The 21,897-nt window shown below is 45.9% G+C and overlaps 1 protein-coding gene across 1 annotated transcript in view; it reads right to left on the reverse strand.

The window, feature by feature from the left end:
- TRMT61A (tRNA methyltransferase 61A) overlaps positions 1–21,897 on the reverse strand; it is a 54,084-nt gene that overhangs the window by 15,186 nt on the left and 17,001 nt on the right. The window contains exon 3 of the mRNA XM_080992320.1: positions 13,577–13,843. Within this exon, the coding sequence (XP_080848446.1) occupies positions 13,577–13,843 (267 nt within the window). The remainder of the gene's footprint in view (positions 1–13,576; positions 13,844–21,897) is intronic.

Below are 21,897 nucleotides of genomic sequence, written 5' to 3' on the forward strand. Positions count from 1 at the left end.
GCCTCCTTCAAGAACTCCCCTACCCCTGCCCCCCAACTTTCGAAACAGCTACCCCCCACTCAATTTGTTTAATGAGATCTGTGTGTTAGCCCGAGTTGATACAGTAATTATCCCAGATTAGTCTCGCTCACATTGGGAAGCTGCGTGAGCCTTTTGATCCGGGGAGCTGTCTTAAAAAATGAATGCATTCATGTATAATGCATCTGAAACTGCCGGCGTGGAGGTGGGGGGAACAATGAGGGGGCCTGTCGAAACCCTCCCAGCCACATCCATTCGGCGCAGTGGGCAAAAGAGCTCTGTGGAGCCACTTTTGCGGAGAGGTCAAGCCTCCCTGTTTCTCGTAGGCTGGGGGAAAGAGCTTAGACGGAAGGCCGGCAGACGCGATAAGTAGGAGAGGATTCGGAGTTTGCACAGGTCAAAGCACAGCTCGGGCTGGAGAGATTGGAAACGAGGGGTGCACACAGTACAGGATCTTCCCATCACTTTCTCAATGTTGAAGCATGAAGGGTGCGCCTTGAGTCACCTGCTTTACAACGGAGGCTATGTCAGCAATCCCTCGGGGGACAAAAGGGCCATGGATAATTCATGCATTCCCATAATCTGAATAACTGCCTTCACAAAACACAAAGAATACTGTTTTGTAGCCTGTGCAGTAGCGTCGGGCCTTGCTGTACTATAAACAGTCTCGTGCCAGAACTGCAGCCCACAACTATGTAAAGCGGGGTTGCCCAAACCTCTGAGTCCCGTGACCCCTTGATGAGCTTATAAAATGGGCATTGACCCCCAAACCAAATCCTCTGAAAATAATGTCAAGATATATCAATAGATAATCAACATTTATTAGTCACAGAACTGTAGGGTTGGGTGGCACCCCAAGGGTCATTTAGTGCAATGCAGGAATCTCAACATGTGGTCCCCCATCCAATTTGAAACCATACCGGGCCCTGCTTAGCTTTGCAAATGTTCTAGCAGTTTTGTATTGCTGACAATCGCCATAAAACGTGAAGATAAATAAATGATGTTATATCGTGGAATCACCTTATTTAATGCAGTGTTTCCTCTCTCGCAAGGGAGCTGCACTCTGTACATGCCCCATGCCCTTTATTTCCGAGGTTCGTAGTTCTTCATTATTATTATTTTGCACTATAACTTGCAAATGTCTTTTCAACCCATTTTTGAACCCTAGATCTTTATTCGACACCTGCATATTCTCATCAAAAGGGTCCATATCAATCACCCTGTGCAGGGCCTTTGAACATCCTTGCCACTGCAGACACAGGAATCACAAGACTCAAAGAAGCCAATAATTTAGCCATTTGCAATACTTGCACTTCAATTTCTGGCCCTCTTTGGCTTCCCGACAAATCCAGACCCGTGACTGGCTCATGAGAGCTAGGAGGAACAAAAGAAAAAGGAATACATGCAATCAAGGTGTATGGGTCCTGTTTCTAGAAGCTGTACCAAGCCGTCAAGCTGGAGCAGTGAACCAGCACCTAGTACCAGTCTGGGATCAATGTCCTTGCGATGAGACCCCTGCATCAAGAACTCAAGTGCCACAAGATATACCATGTTGCACCAAATCACAGTCCATCTCTCACCCACTGTCCTATCTCCAAAAGCAGCTGGCCATCATCTTGGCAAACACACCTTGGCCCTGCTCTGTAGTTTCCAACCAGCATCCAGTGCTACCACGACAAGGACAGCTTCTTCTCCTAAGGGTGGGGCTGCTGCTTCTACCAGTGTCACATGGGGATAAGTGAGAGATCATCAGCTTCCAACAGCATGAAAGGTGAGTAGGGGCTCCGGGGAAGGGCAAGACCTACTTCTAAGGACTTCATGTTGAGAAGCGGTGGTATCCCAAGCAGATGCCTAACTGAGTGTTGCCCTTGTGTGGGCAGGTGTAACCTCCCATCCCTAAGTAGATCTCCCAAGAAGGGCCATAAGCTCAGGTACGGAGCTTTTGCTTTCAGGCAGAAGGCCCCAGATTCAGTCCCTGGCACCTCCAGCTAGGACCAGGAATGACTCATGTCTGAAGCTCTGGAGAGACACTGCCAGTCAGGTGTAGACCAGGGGTAGCCACCAGACCCAGCCAGCATGGACCATCGTCAGGGATAATAGGTGTTCCTAAAACATCTGGAGGACACTGATTTGTTCTGAATTGCCCTAAGGTAACGTCCACATTCCAGTGCTTTATTTCTTAATACCTAAACCTATGATTAGGGACGTTAAACCACAGAGCCTAGGACTTGCCGATCAGAAGGTCCCCGTGACGGGGTGAGCTCCCATTGCACTGTCCCTGCTACTGCCAACCTAGCAGCTTGAAAGCATGTCAAAGTGCAAGTAGATAAATAGGTACCGCTCTGGCGGGAAGGTAAACGGCATTTCCGTGTGCTGCTCTGGTTCGCCAGAAGCGGCTTAGTCATGCTGGCCACATGACCCGGAAGCTGTATGCTGGCTCCCTCGGCCAATAAAGCGAGATGAGTGCTGCAACCCCAGAGTCGGTCACGACTGGTCCTAATGGTCAGGGGTCCCTTTACCTTTAAACCTATGATTCCTTACAGGACATCTTCAGGAGAAAAGGTTAAGGAGTAAACCCTCCACAAACCTGGAGTGGAGTCCCTAAGGCAGTTGGATGGCGCCTTGTACACATCCTTCCAGCAACTCCTGCAGCCAAGCTGGTGCCAAACGTACAGTTCTGCTTTCCTTTGGACCACACCAGCAAGGCCGAGATAGGGGTCTTGTCGTCTGGGCAGCCCAGGACCTCCATACACACTGCCCAGGCCTGCGCCCCAAGGAGGTCACTTTGGCGCTGCTAATTCAGCAGTTTTGACTTCACCCTTGGAAGAGCACTCCATTGCCTCTCGAGAAAGACAGGTGCTAACAATCTAGCTTTCTTGAACATCAGAAACGGTCCTCACCACCCTTCCTGGGAAATAAAAGTCTTCCTAACAATTTAAGGCACCAAAAAGAAACCGTAGAAGCAACGCCCCGCCATTTAAACTTATGTATTTTTAGAAACGCGTTCGCCGTGGTGCTGCGATGCCACGGCTGCGTCACAACAACAGCAGAGAATTGCCATTATCTTGGTGGCATTAGATGGTAGTGGGAGGCCGTGATGGTTTGAGGGGGTGCGCAGCAACATCAGACAGCAGCATCCTTTTTTTGGCATTTGCTCAATGCTTACTAGTGCACTAAAAACATTGCCTTTGCAAACAGGGGGACAGTACGTCCTTCAAGAGAGCAGGCACGTGGGCAAACGGATGTTTCGCTGACAAGGGATATCAGAGGGTTCAGCTCTCCAAAGAAAGATGGGAGTATGCACTAAATTCATTACAAGGGGGGGTGGAACACTGACAAATCACAGCATCACCCATGAAGCAAGGTTTGGCTGGAAGAAAAGCATACAAGATTCCGTGCATGTCAGGTCTCAAGCCTGACTAGCACCACATTTGCTCTTCTAATCATCTCAACTTTAATGAAGTAAAATAATAATAATAATATCACTGCAGATGGTGACAGCAGTCACGAAATTAAAAGACACCTGCTTCTTGGGAGAAAAGCAATGACAAACCTAGACAGCAACTTAAAAAGCAGAGACATCACCTTGCCAACAAAGGTCCGTATAGTTAAACCCATGGTTTTCCCAGTAGTGATGTATGGAAGTGAGAGCTGGACCATAAAGAAGGCTGATGGCCAAAGAATTGATGCTTTTGAATTAAGGTGCTGGAGGAGACTCTTGAGAGTCCCATGGACTGCAAGAAGAACAAACCTATCCATTCTGAAGGAAATCAGCCCTGAGTGCTCACTGGAAGGACAGATCCTCCAATACTTTGGCCACCTCATGAGAAGAGAAGACTCTGGAAAATATTCTGATGTTGGGTAAGATTGAGGGCACAAGGAGAAGGGGACGACAGAGGACGAGATGGTTGGACAGTGTTCTCGAAGCTACCAGCATGAGTTTGACCAAACTGCGGGAGGCAGTGGAAGACAGGAGTGCCTGGCGTGCTCTGGTCCATGGGGGTCACGAAGAGGCGGACACGACTAAACGACTAAACAACAACAACTAGCGTTCGTTGGGGGTTTCTTGGGTGGGATGTGGAATATCAATGGAATAGAGCATCTGGTTTGTATGCAGAGGCAGCTAGCTGACCACTGCAAGAACAGGTTGCTGGACTAGATGGGCCCCTGGCCGGATCCAGCAGACATCTTCTGATGTTCTTATGTTCATGCAGATGGTTGCCCCAGGCTCAATCCCTTTCAACTCCAGGTAAGTCTTGGAGAGAACCCTGTCTGAAATACTGAGAAGCTGTTGCAAGTCAGTGTAAATCATAGGACCACTCTATTCTGCTTTGGTCAGACCACACCTGGAATAATGTGTCCAATTCTGGGCACCACAGTTTAAGGAGGATGTTGACAAGCTGGAATATGTGCAGAGGAGGGCAACCAAGATGACCAAGGGTCTGGAAAACAAGCCTTATGAGGAACGGTCGAAGGAGCTGGGTATGTACAGCCTGGAGAAGAGGAGACTGAGAGGAGATATGATGGCCATCTTCAAATATCTGAAGGGCTGTCACGTGGAAGATGGAGAAAGCTTGTTTTCTCCTGATCTGGAGGGTAGGACACGAACCAATGGATTCAGGTTACAAGAAAGGAGATTCCGACTAAACATTCAGAAAAACTTTCTGACAGTAAGAGCTGTTCGGCAGTGGAACAGACTCCCATGAGAGGTGGTGGACCCTCCTTCCTTGGAGGTCTTTAAGCAGAGATTGGATGACCATCTGTCATGGATGCTTTAGCTGAGATTCCTGCATTGCAGGGGGTTGGACTAGATGACCCACGGGTCCCTTCCAACTCTAAGATCCTATGATTGTATGACCAATTGTCTGACTCCATGTAAGGGCAGATTCCTACGGGGGCAGCATCTGGGTGAAGGCAGGGAGGGGTTCCAAAGGAAGTATTATCTACATTACAAACTCATGCATGTTCTGTGTCAGTTTAAAAGCCACGTCTGCCCCTCACCCCCCCAAAAGGAAAAAAGAACCCAGCAAACTGTGGATGAGGGCACTGATAATTCTTTATTGGAGATCTATAGCCCTCTTCCCCCTTACAGAATGACCGCTTCCAACGGGGAGAGGGAAAGATATGAAAATTAGATTTTGTTTAAATCTGCGGTGAAGCTACAGAAGTGCTGCACGCTGGTCTCTCGTTTTTCTAGAGCTCTCAATCCTTGGCCATTTATTTATTTATCCCCCCTCCCTCCGCTTCCTCATCCGTGCCAAGCTCTTCCTAATTATTCGGGAGTTTAAATGCTGCAGTCAGAACGTTATGCAAATGAAGTGCCGCACAGCTTCTTCTAAGCACATCATCTGGGCTTCTTCAGCGCAGGATTAAGGAGGGGTTTCTGTTGGAAGCCTGATGTTATGTGCCTCTTTTTTAAAAAAGTTCCCCAAACATTTTAGGGTGGGGAGGAGGATTATTTAGGAAGAGACAGAGAAAGCGAAATATAAGAAATAGTCGTCTGCAGCAGTAGCTGGAGGAAGCCCTAACAGGTAAGGCACAGACATATTGCGATCACCTCTAAGACAGACATAAGAGAGTTTCTGGATCAGACCATGCAGCTTTCTAGATGGTTTCACAACATCCTTAACAACAACAACAACAACAACAACAACAACAACAACAACAGGAGGCACAAGATAAAAGAAACCAAAATAGAGTGGCACAACGGTTCAATGCATTTGGCTGCTAACCAGAAAGTTGGTGGTTCGAGCCTACCCAGGTATGGCTGTGGGCAGGATGTCTGCATTGCAGGGGGTTGGTCTAGATGGCCCTTGGGGGTCCCTCCCAAGTCTTCAATTCTATGATCTGCAAGTGGAACACAGGAAGCTGGAGTCAGACCGCTGTCAGTATGGCAGGGGTAGACTTTGGTCTTTTCCAACTGCGTCGGCGCCCTGTGCGAGGTTAGAATTCAGTGCCCCCAGCCTCTCGCCTTGCGTTCTGCCCAATTCACTATGCCATCATTGCAACGTCCTGCAGCACCCCCAAGCTAAGCGCCCAGTGCAGCAGAACCAGCCACACTGCCTGAAATTCACCTCTCAGCATGGCCTACATTGATGGGCAGCAGCTCCCCAGATTTCAGACTGCGGTCTCTTCCAGTTCTACCTGGATATGCTGGGGAGTCAAGATGCAACCTTCTGTATGCAAAGCAGATGCTCCACCAGTGAGTCACAGACTTGCAAAAGGGTTACTGTAGTAAATGTCCAACAATGTGTTTTGGAAAAAGCTTCATTTGTGTGTGTTTTTTGGGGTGGGGGGAGTTTTCCTTCCTTGGGACAATCTAAAACGTATAGAAAGAATTTAGAAGGTGTGTTAAAAACTGTTAAAACTCTGTAACAAACAAACAGTTTGTAAAGAAGGAGCGATAGTGCTGACCAACAGGGTATCTTGCAAGGCTTATTGAAATAATGGGAAATACTTTTCAACAACAAAACCCAAAGTACTATTAATGAAATTGTCAGTTCCCGGAAGGGGAACGGGCAAATTCCCACCACCCAGGAACTTCAGATCTGTAAACATCGTTCACTAGACAATCCCACTATTGTCTTCCTGGGGATGAAAGAGGCCCTGCCCTGGGATCGCCAACAATCTTCCAATTCAATATCCCATTTAGTTTGTGGGAGTATGAGTGCATTAGAAATCAGGAGCTGTCACTGACTGAGCATTTGAACATGTCCTACAGCGAAGCACATCAGAATTAATGGGGGAAAAGTGTTTGTGCATCTTCATCGACACACAAGAACTGGAGTGAGCCTCCTCTTTAATTTTTTATTTATTAAATTTCTATATATCCGAGGATCACAGGGCTGTTGACAATATAAAAACACAAGAGAAAATAGCAACAAACAAAAAAAATAACCCCCCCAGTCTAAAAGGCCAAAGATGGTTTAATTCGCCTCAGAAGAGAGGAAGGTTTTCGCCGGGTGCCTAAAGTTATGCAATGAAGGTGCCAGGCAAGTCTCCCTGGCGACAGCATTCCACAAATGGGGAGCCACCACAGAAAAGTCTTGTTCTTGTGTTACCACCCTCTGGACCTCAAGTAAGGAGGCACACAAGGAAGGCCTCGGATGATGACCACAGGGTCTGGGTGGTTCATATGGAGAGAGGTGGTCCTTGAGGTACTGTGGCACTGAGTGCTATACCAGCTGCACTGGCTCCCGGTGGAGTACAGGATCAGTTTTAAGGTGCTGGTTTTAACCTTTAAAGCCCAATACGGCCCAGGACCCTCGTACCTACGGGACCGCCTCTCCTGCTATGTCCCACGGAGGACCTTACGGTCTTCAAACAAAAACATCTTGGAAGTCCCGGGCCACAGGGAGGTTAGGCTGGCCTCAACCAGAGGCAGGGCTTTTTCGGATGTGGCCCCAATCTGGTGGAACGCTCTGTCACAAGAGACTAGGGCCCTGAGGGACTTGACATCTTTCCGCAGGGCCTGCAAGACAGAGCTGTTCCACCAGGCCTTTGGCCAAGGCACAGTCTGACTCCCTCCTTTGGTAATCCTCATAGAACTCTAGCCCAATGGTTGCCATTAATTTGATTTTGAATTGATTTTAGAATGGATTGATTTTAGAATGCTGTGTTACTTTTATTGTTGTTAGCCGCTCTGAGCCTGGCTTTGGCTGGGAAGGGCAGGATATAAATAAATTATTATTATTATTATTATTATTATTATTATTAGAGTTTGGATTTGATATCCCGCTTTATCACTACCCGAAGGAGTCTCAAAGCGGCTAACATTCTCCTTTCCCTTCCTCCCCCACAACATACACTCTGTGAGGTGAATGGGGCTGAGAGACTTCAGAGAAGTGTGACTGGCCCAAGGTCACCCAGCAGCTGCATGTGGAGGAGAGGAGACGCGAACCCAGTTCCGCAGATTACGAGTCTATCACTCTTAACCACTACACCACACTGGCTCAATTATTATTTTATTAAGGCTTTATAGGTCAAAACCAGCCCAGAAACTAACTGGCAGCCAGTGCAGTCAGGCCAGGGCTGGTGTCAACCATCTTGCCCCAGTGAACAACCTGGCCGCCAAATTCTGCACCGGCTGAAGTTTCTGAACCATCTCTAGGTGACAGCAGTGGATCCAGGGATGCTCCTGAAATGCGTACCTGCTCCTTCTAAGGGAGTGTGAATACTACTTCTACTATTAATAATAATAATGCAGGAATTTCCAACGCATTCAAGGTCAGAGGCATCGGGCACAGCAGCTATCACACTGAAAATCGTTTTGTCAGCAGATGCTGCAAAGGCAAGGGTTGGGTGGGGAGAGGCGAGAGGCAGCGCAGGTTTAGAAGATGAAGGGAGATCTGCAGTGCAGCAGCTTTCGAAAGCAAGAACCGCTGCTGTCAGGAAGCCCACAGCGACCGTAGCAGGAAGCCCTGGCCAAAAGGTACACAGCCACAAGGCTGGTCCCAGCATGCTACACCTCACCGGGCAATGAATAAGGACCTTCGAAAGCCACAAACCCAAAGTATCTATCTTTGGGGGGAAAGAAAAAGAAAATCTCCCAGGTCATTAAAGAGGCAGGTCAATGCAATCTGGAGAAGGAGCAGCAGCTATGGAGGGATGCTTAACAGACCATTAACCCTCAAGGCTATTAAAATAATGAACTGCAACTATTCAGAGATCAGGGAATGAGTCACGCAAGGGCAGAAGAGGCTCCCTCTCCTCTTGTTAACGGGATTTATGGGATGTTTAACATTAAAAATTAACACCCACTTTTCAAATAAAATGTTATGTGATCGAGGGGGGAGGAGGGAGGAGGCAGCATGTCATCCTCCTTTTAGCCTGTCATATTAAGAGTTGGTAAGCTAGATTGCACACTCCTTGCCTGCATGTGATGGTTTAAATAGATGGGAAGGTACCCTAGGCTTGAATTATGGGCAAAGAGGGGTAGGGGTGTGTGTGTGTGTTGGGGCCATCTATGAAATCCACAACCCCCTACTTCCCAATTTTAGTATGGTAACCCCTTCAAAAAAGGGGGGCAAGCACAAAAAAGTTAAGTGCCCCCCTGTAAAGTTAATACTAAAATGTAAACATATCCTATTCGATTCCTGCTATCAGGGACCCTATTATACCTGGCAGTGATGTTAAAAGTCACAGTGCCTCATCCAATTTGGCCTCAGGGGCACTGTGAAATACGCACAAAATGCCCACCAACCATACTTCGGCGTTTTTCACATTAATTTCAAAATAAGAATTATGCAGATGACATGCAGATGTGAAAGGCAGCTTTTGTTTTCGCCCATGATGTATTTTCACTCCAGTCATCACTGCTGAACACATTGCTAGCTCCTATGCTGGGAAGCTCGAGTTCCCAGACACACAGCAGGGAATTCCCAGAGAACCAGCAGAAAGCAGCTAGCCTTGGAAATGCTACTAAATTATTCACCCTAAAATAATTAAGTACAGTGCAGTTTGCTCATCTGAGAAATCAGATAAGCTTTACGGCCGGTAGAGTAGAACGTCAGGCTAAGGCAAAGGTGCGTGAATTGATTGTTTGCCCACTTGGCAATAGGAAAGGAACAACATTCCCAGCTTCAAATATTACTGAGCCCGACTCAAGATGCTAATATTAAGCCCTGCACAACTTGGGGGCCAGGTGCATCCGGGGACCACCTCTTACCTACCAAGACCTTGCATTCATCACCTGAGGCCCAATCGCCTTCTAAATCCAGCCCATGGATGGTCCGGGAATCAGCATGTTTTCACATGAGTAGAATGAGTCCTTTTATTTAAAATGCATCTCTGGGTTATTTGTGGGGCATAGGAATTTGTTTGTTTTTGGGTTGTTTTTTTCAAAATATTGTCCGGTCCCCCACAAGGTCTGAGGGACAATGGACTGGCCCCCTGCTGAAAAAGTTTGCTGACCCCTGACTAGATTATCCCTGGGGTCCTTTCCAACTCTACAATTCTATGATTAATTTCCAACACTGAGATACGTGCTTGAGACAGACAATATTGAGATAGGTAGGCAAATGGCCTGGCCCAATGCAAGTTAGCTTCCTGTACTTTTGTAAGTGCCTGAAACTCTTCCAATGGAATTTTTGGGTTTTGATGGCGACAGACACAAATCGTGACACCATCATCTTTTTGAGGACAAAGCTGGAGGGGGAAACAGCATCACCCCAAACTGTTGGTGGTTTGAGTTGTTTATACAGTGGAGTACAACAGCCATGATTCTGCAAGTATTTTGTACATGCATAACTCAAAATGTTGGCATTTGACTTGAACTGGAACCCTGACTGCGCTTTAACAGCAACACCCATGGGACCATGGGAATGTTCTTCTGGCATCTTGTCACATTGCCTTTTTTGCCTAAATTTATTCCAGATATAAGGTCAATGCAATTTACAAGTCTCCAGATCACGAGCAGAGGCGATGCTGTGCCGTGGGAACAGAAGTGATTGTGAGTTGAGAACGCCCAAAGATGGACTCCGGAAGTGCAGTCCTGTGCGTGTCTACTCAAAAGTAAGTCTTGTTGAGTTCAATGGGGCTTGCTCCTAGGTAAGCAAGGACAGGACTGCAGCTTAGGAGCCGGCTGAGCTTGAAGCAATGCTTTAATCATGTATAACGTGGATTGAATCTGAAGCCTTTGGTGGCGGATAGCGAGAGCTGGACCATAAAGAAGGCTGATCACCAAAGAATTGATGCTTTTGAATTATGGTGCTGGAGGAGACTCTTGAGAGTCCCATGGACTGCAAAAAGATCAAACCTATCCATTCTGAAGGAAATCAGCCCTGAGTGCTCACTGGAAGGACAGATCCTGAAGCTGAGGCTCCAATACTTTGGCCAGCTCATGATAAGAGAAGACTCCCTGGAAAAGACCCTGATGATGGGAAATATGGAGGGCACAAGGAGAAGGGGACGACAGAGGATGAGATGGTTGGACAGTGTTCTCGAAGTGACTAAACTACGGGAGGCAGTGGAAGACAGAAGTGCCTGGCGTGCTCTGGTCCATGGGGTCACGAAGAGTCGGACACGACTAAACAACAACAACAAAGTGCTAAATCCCCGTTTCCAATTTGGCACGGGGCAATCAATTCTCCTCTGGGAAAGGAAGCCCCAGTTCACCACCCATGTGCATAACCTGTTGCCTCTGCACTTGATCAAGGTAGCTGAAGTTGGAATCCAACCACACTGAGAAGTCCTGGTTTGGATCCAAACATGCTCTGCCCTTCAGCATACAAAAGGAATCTTCAGCAAACTGCAGGGCAATGTTAGACTTCCTGCTAGATGGCATCAGAAAAATATGCATAAACATAAGCAGAATGATTTCTATAGGACCTGCTTCTTACAGCAGGGATGGGAGCTCCGTGTCCCCCTTGAAATGCTTTCAAGCTTACATCTCCCACCCTTTTCGAACTCAGCGTTCAAAATTCGCCAGTAGCTATTGACCACTGGCGACCAAGTGAAGATGCCCGAGGGGCCAGGACAGCGCCTGACGTCTCCACCATCAATGGGTGCATGCCTGGTTATTCTTGGCTCTTGCTTGTTTTCACACACTAACAACACATCCTGTAGAATTCTATCCATTATATTTTATCTGCCCAATCAGAATGAACTTCAGGAACCCAAAAGTCGTACTGAAAAACACGACTTTTGGCCCCGAAATGGAAACTAGACATTTCGTTACAGCAAGTTTCTAACACTTCCCCAACCATTGTTCATGCTGGCTGGGGCTGAAGAAGGCTGATCGCCGAAGAATTGATGCTTTTGAATTATGGTGCTAGAGGAGACTCTTGAAAGTCCCATGGACTGCAAGAAGATCAAACCTCTCCATTCTTAAGAAAATCAACCTTGAATGCACACTGGAAGGACAGATCTTGAAGCTGAGGCTCCAATACTTTGGCCACCTCATGAGAAGAGAAGACTCCCTGGAAAAGACCCTGATGTTGGGAAAGATTGAGGGCACAAGGAGAAGGGGACGGCAGAGGACAAGATGGTTGGACAGTGTTCTCGAAGCTACGAACATGAGTTTGACCAAACTGTAGGAGGCAGTGGAAGACAGGAGTGCCTGGCGTGCTCTGGTCCATGGGGTCACAAAGAGTCGGACACGACTAAACGACTAAACAACAACAACAAAACAGGTTCCTCATTTGCAGATATTTTCCCTTCTGCTCACAACTCTTGATTCCATCCTATTGCATTTGGTGCAGGGCTGGATAAAGACATCCCGGGGCCCTAAGCTTTCTCAAGTCCAAGAAAGCCCCCCCTCCATCACTCAATGCTGCTGTCATCAAGGGATAACTGCACACAAGTGACCCAGCCCCCAAGCGTACGAAATGTGTACTGTTCTTGACTCAAAGCCCTAAGAGATGGCTTTCCTCATCTTTCATTCAACCACCCCGGTCATTAGCAGGATTTAAAATAAAAATAAAAATCTGTATCACACACATGCACACCCATCAAAATGTTGCAGAGAATTTGCTTTCATCAAGCTATGTTACTATGCCTTCCCACTCACCCGCAGCTCAGCTAAAAGTTCAAGAGCTTTTTATATTATTCACATGCCAATTACTGTGCAATCAAAGGGGGGGGGGGGGAGAACAGTGGGAGAAAAGTTGTTTTTCTCCTTTCAGATCTCTGCCTCTTGCTGCAAAACCTGAAGCTCTTATTTTTAATTGCTTTTAAGTAAAAAGATCTAAATGGATCTCAGCAACAAGCCGAGCATTTCAAGACAAGGGCTGCAGAGATTAAAGGTCAAGAACCTAGTACACACAGCAACTTTATTCCTTGCAGAAACACAGACAGAAGCAGGAAATAATAATAGCTATTATTATTATTTTGCCATTTTTGCTCCATGCACAGCCTGGCAATAACATAAAACAAAAGATTGAGCAGGTATGTATCACTTTCAAGTGTTCACAGAGCTTTGCATGCATTATTTTCCCCGTCTACCCTCCTAATCTGAAATTTGCTCCCGGAGTTCAAAAACGGCTCGCACTAATGAAATTCCCTCTCGCAAAATGCGCCTAGAACAATGGGAGTTTCAAACACTGCCCGTCGCTCTCTCTCTCACACTTCCACCTACCTCAGTTATTGTGGCAGGAAAAGGAACACATCTGCAATTGCTTGGCAGGAACAAAAGGATAAAAATGCTACAACTCACAGGTTGACAACTTTTTAAGTGAACCCGTTCACAGTGCAAAATAAAATCTGTATTTCACATGCTAACATCTTATACAGTGGTACCTCAGGTTACAGACGCTTCAGGTTACAGACTCCGCTAACCCAGAAATAGTACCTCAGGTTAAGAACTTTGCTTCAGGATGAGAACAGAAATCGCGCGGCAGCGGGAGGCCCCATTAGCTTCAGGTTAAGAACAGTTTCAGGTTAAGAACGGACCTCTGGAACGAATTAAGTGCTTAACCCGAGGTACCACTGTATTCCAATAATATAATTTGAGGATTATGTCTTCAAGTGAGGAATTTGGAGGCCTCTGTTGATACACACTCTCTGCTTCCCATGCCCATCTCAGACCCCAGATGGATAAACCACAAAACAGGTAACATACCTTCATGCTTTAGCGCGGATTTGGCGTGCCCTATGGCTTCCCACGGCGACGGAATGTCCAGGAAGACGGCGTCTGCAAGGTGAGTGATGCCAAAGCCATTTTTGCAGACATCTTGGTTCTTCACCGTCACCAAATGGCCCACCTTGTGCTCTTCAAACTCCTCAATGGCTTTCTCAGCTCTCTGCTGGTGGAACTCCACTGTATACAGATGCCCGGTTGGAGCAATTGTCCTGATAATTGCATGAGACAGGGAGCCACTTCCAGTACCTAGAAGGAAGGGGAAGGAATTGCAGCCTTTGAGAAAGCATTTCTTACGAGAGAAGGATTCCTTCTTTATGCCCTTGTGTTAAGAGGATCTAGCAAGGGTTCATGGCCAAACAGGCATTCGAAACCAGGTCTCCCTGCTCCTAAATACCACCCTCTAACCACTATTCCACACTGCCCCACGACTAGGGATCTGAACAATTTAATATCATCCATGGTAGAGGATTCTGATCACCTACTTTGCTAATGGGGAGAAAAGCACAGAGCTGAGAGGCTGTCTCTGCCCCCATCTGCCTAGTGGGAGGTCGCCTTCTGCTACACAGCAGCTAATAAGACTTTTGTTTGCAGGGAATTTGTATGTTTGGAAGATAATAAGTGAACAGAGATGGAAGAAGAATTTGCAACAAGATCCTGAAGAAGTCAGATCACGGCCACCTAGTCGTGTACTGTGCAGCATATCCAGGTTCACTTCTTCACTAATTTCACAATCATTTTGACATTTCAAAACTTGACTTCCTCCCCCCCCCCCCCCGCTTTCTGTGGTTCCTTAAATTTGTTTTTGATATCTTCTGCACATCCAAATTAACTTAATATGCTCATTTATTCATCTTCTTTAAGTATAAGTTATAAAACTGCAGGTTATTACAATAATCCTGCCAGTGTTCTTATCTGTTTATAGTTTATCTGTAAATATTAATAAACCATCTTCATTCTTTTATAAAAAGTTTGTTATCTTGAGTTCTTATTCTTCCGGTAAGTTTTGCCATTTCTGAATATTCCATAAGCTTTTGTATCCATTCTTCCTTTGCTGGGACTTCTGCTTCTTTCCATTTTGGGGCAAGTAACATTCTTGCTGCTGTAGTAGAATGCATGATTAAGCTTCTATACATTTTAGGTAGTTCTGTCCCTATAATTCCCAAAAGAAAAGCATCTGGGTTGTTGGTTTTTTTACAAAGGTTATTTTAAACATCCTTCTCATTTCATTATATATCATTTCCCAGTAAGCTTTAACCTTCTTGTTGTTATTCTGTCTCTCACAGCTACAATAAACCTACCATTAAAATTATGGACTGGTAATTTCTTCGTCAGAGGGCAAACGGGCAAATTTAGCAGGGGATCAAATACTTTCCCCCCTCATTGTACAAGACCACCACATACGATTAAAAGAACCTTCTTTCTCTTTACATTTCCAACACTTATTTGATTTAGATTTATACATTTTTGCCAACTTACTTGGTGTAAGATACCATCGATATATCATTTTCATATAATTTTCTCTTAAACCATAACATGCTGTAAATTTTATATCCAGATTCCATAATCGCTTGCATGCTTCCACGTCTATATTATGACCAATACCTATTGCCCAATATCTATTGGGCAATATCCAGGTTCACTTCTAATAGATGCAATAGCCATTGGAATCAACAGTTCCACAAACCATGTTCGCTGCAAGGTCAGACGTAGCAAAAGGAAGCGATCTGAAAAGGCTGTGGCAGAAGAGTTAGTGGCCCACTTGAATCACAGAATTGTAGAATTGGAAGGGACCACAACACTCATCTCGTCTAACCGCCAGCAATGCAGGAATCTTTTGCCCAACATGGGGATTGAACCCACATCCCTGAGATTAAGAGTCTTGTGGCTCTACCAACTGAGCTATCCTAGCCATGGGGCTTTTCCCTAGGAATCCTGGGTGCTGCAGTTTGTTCAAGGAGCTGAGAGTTGTTCAGAGTTGTGCACAGTGCTCTAATTAGCTGTGCCCGCCCCACTCGTCAAAGGAAGGTGCATAGCCCATGATCAGGGAAGATGGAAGTGGTAAAATCAGGAGGGCCAGATGTTCCCCACACCTGGATTGTGGGCTAAATCATCAGGTTTGAGCTACTTGTGGCTCCCAAGCAACAGATGATTTAGATCTTAAGTAAATGAAAAATTGTACGGACGGTAGATTAAAGAATGTGCGCTTTGTCTGTTAATTGCAGCATGAATAATCTTTGCAAATCGCTGGAAGTGGCAGACAGAACCACTGAAAGCGGGTAGGTGTTTAAGATATGGGATACGATTTAGTTAAAATTCCCCGGGATTAAAATTTCTTATAATCAGGCACTGTTAATAAAAAGAAACACGGCATTAGTTGTTAGGTGTCCTGCAGCGGAACAGCCAGCTGAATGCAAAATGATGTTTTCTAAAAAAAAAACCATGCTGTTTGAATACAGGGCAAAATATTTATGCTCTCTTTTTCACTTTCCCACTATGTTTTTTAATGCGTCAGTATGAATTTATACGTTTATGTATATGCCTAACTCGCTATATGGAGTGAATACTGAAATCTTCCTACTTGCAGCATATACAAGGAAAACCTGCAACAAAATAGGAATGTAAGAAGTGATCTGAAGGATCAGCCCAGCATCCTGTTCTCACAGAGGCCAACCAAACGCCTATGGGAAGCCCACAATCATGAGTGCAACACAGTGGTACCTCGGGTTACATACGCTTCAGGTTACAGACTCCGCTAACCCAGAAATAGTGCTTCAGGCTAAGAACTTTGCTTCAGGATGAGAACAGAAATCATGCTCTGGCGGCGCGGCGGCAGCGGGAGGCCCCCATTAGCTAAAGTGGTGCTTCAGGTTAAGAACAGTTTCAGGTTAAGAACGGACCTCCGGAACGAATTAAGTACGTAACCAGAGGTACCACTGTAGATACTTGCATTCAGAGGCGTACTGCCTGTGACAGAGGAGACAGAAGCATAGCCACAAAAGTCATCATGGCTAGTAGCCACTGATAGCCCTCCCCTCTGTGAAAATGTTGCAGCAAGGCATGCTCTTTTTTTATTATTGAGCAAATTTAACAAATCAAATTATAAATCAATATAACCAATTACATCCCCCCCTTCCCTCCCTCTCCCACCCTCCAAAGTCTTCCCTGAGCTCCCCTCTCTGATTTGTTTATACATATTATTCTCTGCATGTTGTAAAGTTGTATATATCATTGACTTATCTGTCATAGGTAAAGGTAAAGGGACCCCTCACCATTAGGTCCAGTCGTGGCCGACTCCAGGTACAACTTCCAGGTCATGTGGCCAGCATGACTAAGCCACTTCTGGCGAACCAGAGCAGCGCACAGAAATGCCGTTTACTTTCCCGCTGGAGCGGTACCTATTTATCTACTTGCACTTTGACGTGCTTTCGAACTGCTAGGTTGGCAGGAGCAGGGACCGAGCAACGGGAGCTCACCCTGTTGCGGGGATTCGAACTACCGACCTTCTGATCGGCAAGCCCTAGGCTCTGTGGTTTAACCCACATCGCCACCCGCGTCTCCTTATCTGTCATATGTTTTACCAATAAATTTGTGGATGTTTATTCAAAACCTGCTAAGGAGTCCAAATCCTTTTGTTGTCTTTTTAAATAGTTTGTAAATAATTCCCATTCTTCCTTAAAGTCACGATTGTCCTTCTCACACAATGCATGTGTTAACTTTGCCAACTCCACATAACTCATCAGTTTTTCTTGCCATTGTTCTTTCGTTGGGGTTTCCTTATTCTTCCATCCTTGTGCTAACAAGACTTTTGGCGCTGTAGTAGCATACATAAATAAGTTCTTTGTTTTCCTTGGCAGGTCTTGTCCTAAAATCCCTAACAAAAACGCATCTGTTTTTTTTTTTACAAATGTCATTTTGAACATTCCCCCCCCCCCATTCATTATATATCATGTCCCAAAATTTTTAAACTTCTCTACATTCCCACCACATATGATACAAAGTACCTTCTTTTTCTTTACATTTCCAGCATGTATTCGACCCGGTTTTATACATTTTTGCCATTTTTACTGGTGTGATATACCATCTGTACATCATTTTCATATAATTTTCTTTCAAAAGGGAACAATCTGTAAATTTCAAATCTACCTTCCACAACTTTTCCCAGTCCTCAGATTGTATGTTATGTCCTTTATCTTGTGGAGCAGGGCATGCTCTTGGTCCGAATGCCAGCCATATCTCCTCTTGGCAGCACCTACAGTTCCCAGAGTAAGTTATCAATCAGTCCCTCTTCACAGGGAAACCTGGAAACTGTAGTTCTGGGAAGGGGAAGAAGGGGGTCTCCTAACAATTCTCAGCACCCTCTACAAACTATCTTCCTATGATTCTTTGAGGGAAGCCATGACTGTTCAAAGTGGTATCGTAGTGCTTGAAATGCAAGGTGCAAATGCAGACTCATTAAGCAGCTTCTTCCACACTTAGGTTTTGTATTCTAAACATGGGTTTCTAGTTGGCTGTGAGTCTCTTGGAATTATAGCATGCTTGTGTGTCCCCCTCCCCCACCCCCGCTCTGGAGGCTAGGCCCCTGAAATAAAAAAATTAAGGGCTTATATATATAATAAATGTTCATAAATGTACCAACCAAGCACGTACATAGATAAGTGGACCACATGTCTGGAGCAGCACAGGAAGACCGCCCTGAAACCATTTTGACTCCCAAACTGACCAAATGTCTCTCTGCAAGGAGGGAGGGGGTGAGGGAACCTTCCCATTGTCTCAGGAAGTGGGTAATCACCATCTCAAAGGAATGGACAGACTACCAGGAAAGGCAATCAGATAAGGCATTATCAGATAACCTGGCAGACAGGAACAACAACATTCAAATTTCTGTTGTAGACCACCTTTTCTGTGGCGTAGGTATGATGTTTGTGGGGGGTGGTCTTGGGTTACACCCCTTCTGTGATGTATGTATGATGTATGGAGGGGTGGTCTCAAGGTCCAGGGCAGGGAATTTAAGATGTCTATATAAGGGCGGGCACACCTGGGTTCTGGGTCCCTCTCCGCTCTCCTGCGTGTGAGGGGAGCACCCTGTTGCAACAGTTCAATAAAGATCAGGCTTACTAGGTGCTTTGCTTCTCAATATTCTCTGGAATCTATAAGGGCTCTTGTGTCCCCCATACGGGAATAAGGGCAGATTTTGTTTCTTACAACCAAAACCCATGGCTTCAAATAAATAAAAAAAATGTCCAGTAGCAACTTAGAGACCAACTAAGTTAGTTCTGGGTATAAGCTTTTGTTAACAGTCGTCAACAGGTTTACCGCACCCATTGAGTCAATCACCCATCTACCCTTCTGAGAAAACCCCACCCCCACTATATATAAGGGTCTGGTGACTTCTGTTTCAGTGCATCTGAAGAAGTGTGCATGCACACGAAAGCTTATACCCAGAACTAACATAGTTGGTCTCTAAGGTGCTAGTGGACAAATTTTTTTTATTTATTTCGACTGCGTCAGACCAACACGGCTACCTACCCGAACCATGACTTCAAGTTACAAGAAAGGAGATTCCAACAACTTTCTGACAGTCTCCCTCGGGAGGTTGTGGACTCTCTTTCCTAGGAGGTTTTTAAACAGAGGTCAGATGACCACCTGCTGAGGTTCTTGAATTGTAAGGTTGGACTCGATGACCCTCGGGGGTCCGGTCCAACTCTCCCTTTTCCACGACCCTATCTCCCAAGCCCACTTCCTCCCTTGCCAAGAGCTCTTTAGAGAGCCTTGCTGTGCTCCACAGCACAATGCCCCACCCTCAAAGCATCTCTATTTACTTCTGGGGGAACCGCAAGCCCCATGCTAAATTTCGCAGACAAACAGGCCTGCCCATCGATTGCTTTGTATGACAACAGCCGCGTGAAGCCTCTTGCCAGAAGGCACGCTTGTACGACTGGGTGGGGGATTTGGGGCAACCCAGGGAGTGTAATGATTTCTGCCCCCCCCCCCCAGAGGGTTAACCATTGCCCTCGCCCCAGGTCCCTCCCCATTCATCTCCGGAAGCAAACAGAAGGGATGTCAACACGGCAGGGGTGGGGAGAAGCAAAGGAGGCAGCTTGGCAAATGTCTCTCTCGGTTTCCCACTCGATATTCTGCTTCTACATTTTTAATTATCTGGCTTTTAAAAACCTGCTCCTGAACCACCAGGGAAGAAGACTGTTCTCCTTCCCTTTCTAGGAAACTCCCCCCACCCCCAATTAAAGTTGGCTTTGGCTCAGCGCCTGGGCTCTTGGGTTTATGCCAAGCCTGGAATCTGATGATATTTGGTGGTGGTTGCTGTTTAATGGCAGGAAGAATGGTGGATCTTACCAACAAGGCAGATGTGGTAGAGAGGGAGGAAATTTGCTCAATCGACACCCAAATGTACTTGAAAATATATTTCGCTTGGGGAGGAAAGGACTGTTGTAGGAGCCCCACTGATTCGACTCAAGGGTCTGGCTAGTTCTGCAACCAGCTGGAAGCATCTGGGAAGCTCACAACAGCCCTGCCTTGCTGCCTGTCCCCAGTGTCTTGCACTCAGAGATAAACTGCTTCAGACTATGGATGCTCCATTTACCTACGAAAGCTAATAACCATTGATAGACGTAGCGCCTCTGCGAAGCGTCATTTATTCATGTTTTTAAAATGTATACCCCGCAAGTCACCATCAGGGCCCCGAAGCAACTTACAATTAAACACACACACACACACACACACACACACACACACACACACAATGTGTAAAATTCAGAACGTAATTTCAACATCAAAGGTTAAAGCATCAGGGTTTCAGTAACAGCGCAGAAAGCTTCCTGGAATAAAACCGTTTTAACCTGGCGTCTGATCCTTAGCAGGGACAGTGCCTGTCTGATTTCTTGTGGGAGGGAGTTCCACAGGCCCACTGCACTGGAGGCACAACTCCTTGCTGGCCTGAGCTGTGCTTCTGGTCCAAGGGGGACCACTAATAGTGCTTCCCCCAGATGATTCTAGTAATTGGTTGGGACATACATTGTAAGGCAATCTGTGAGGTTTTCTATGTACACTCTCTGTATTTACTCCACATTCGGTGCAATCCCACCACTGGTTTCGGAAGCTGCGTACACGTGACATTGGCCACAGTCCATACAGTATCTGACCTGTTTCTATCTTGCCATTTATTGAGGCATAATTTGATGTGTCCCCCCCCCAAACCAGTTTTGATCCGAAATGAGAAAAAGAACAACCTAGTGGCGTTTCAAGCAGGCAATGGCTAGGCAAGCAGTTCAACGCAGTTCATCTTAATAAACCATTGGATGGGTGCTATAAGCCAGTTAAGATGGATATGAACCCTTCTGGCCTCCTCAATCATTGGAGGTTCTTTAGACAAGATAAGTGGATATCTGCTAGGGAAGTTTATGGTGCCGAATATTAAGGATGCTCAAATTGACACTCTCCCATACTGAGGGGGCGAGGTTCCTAGGAGACCCCTCTCACACTTCTGACAAATGCAAGGCTGTGTGTGTGTATTTGTGTGCACAAAGCTGGCAAGTGAATGTCTCCTCATCCCTTCAACATGGGGGTGGGGGGTGGGGTGGGGGTGGCAGGTGGTGATGATGGAGGGCACATGTCAGCCTGAACAGCCCAGCTGCCTCAGGGCAGATGGGTTAACCAAGCCTTGCATGTATTTGTAAAGTGAACTTCCATTTTTTTAAATTATCTATCAGGGAAGGCAGAGTAGCCCACCTTATTTGCGGGGAAAACAATGGCCTCAGAGAAACTCCCTAAGAGAAAAATAAGAAGTCCTGAGGTAAAGCTGCAGGTTTGGGGCAACGGACAACAACAACAACAAAAATACAGCAACCAGGTACAACCAACAACAAAACTGCCCATTAACAAATTACCATAATTCATTCATTCATTTAATTTGTACCACCCTATACCTGAAGGTCTGAGGGCGGTTACAACATAAAATCACAATATAGCAAGACAAAATAAATAATAAAAATAACACAATCCGTGACATGTTAAAACTAGCCTAGAAAAGGCATGCTGCAGAAATGGTTTCTCATCTCCTTGGTCCGTATTTTTTGCTCTATAAAACTCACTTTTTCCCTCCTAAAAAGTAAGAGGAAATGTGTGTGCATCTTATGGAGCAAATGCAGGCTGCGCAGCTATCCCAGAAGCCAGAACAGCAAGAGGGATCGCTGCTTTCACTGCACAGCGATCCCTCTTGCTGTTCTGGCTTCTGGGATTCAGAATATTTTTTTTCTTGTTTTCTTCCTCCAAAAACTAGGTGCGAC

The sequence above is a fragment of the Podarcis pityusensis genome (assembly GCF_964106645.2).
Source record: "Podarcis pityusensis genome assembly, chromosome: 1".
NCBI classification, from domain to species: Eukaryota; Metazoa; Chordata; class Lepidosauria; order Squamata; family Lacertidae; genus Podarcis; species Podarcis pityusensis.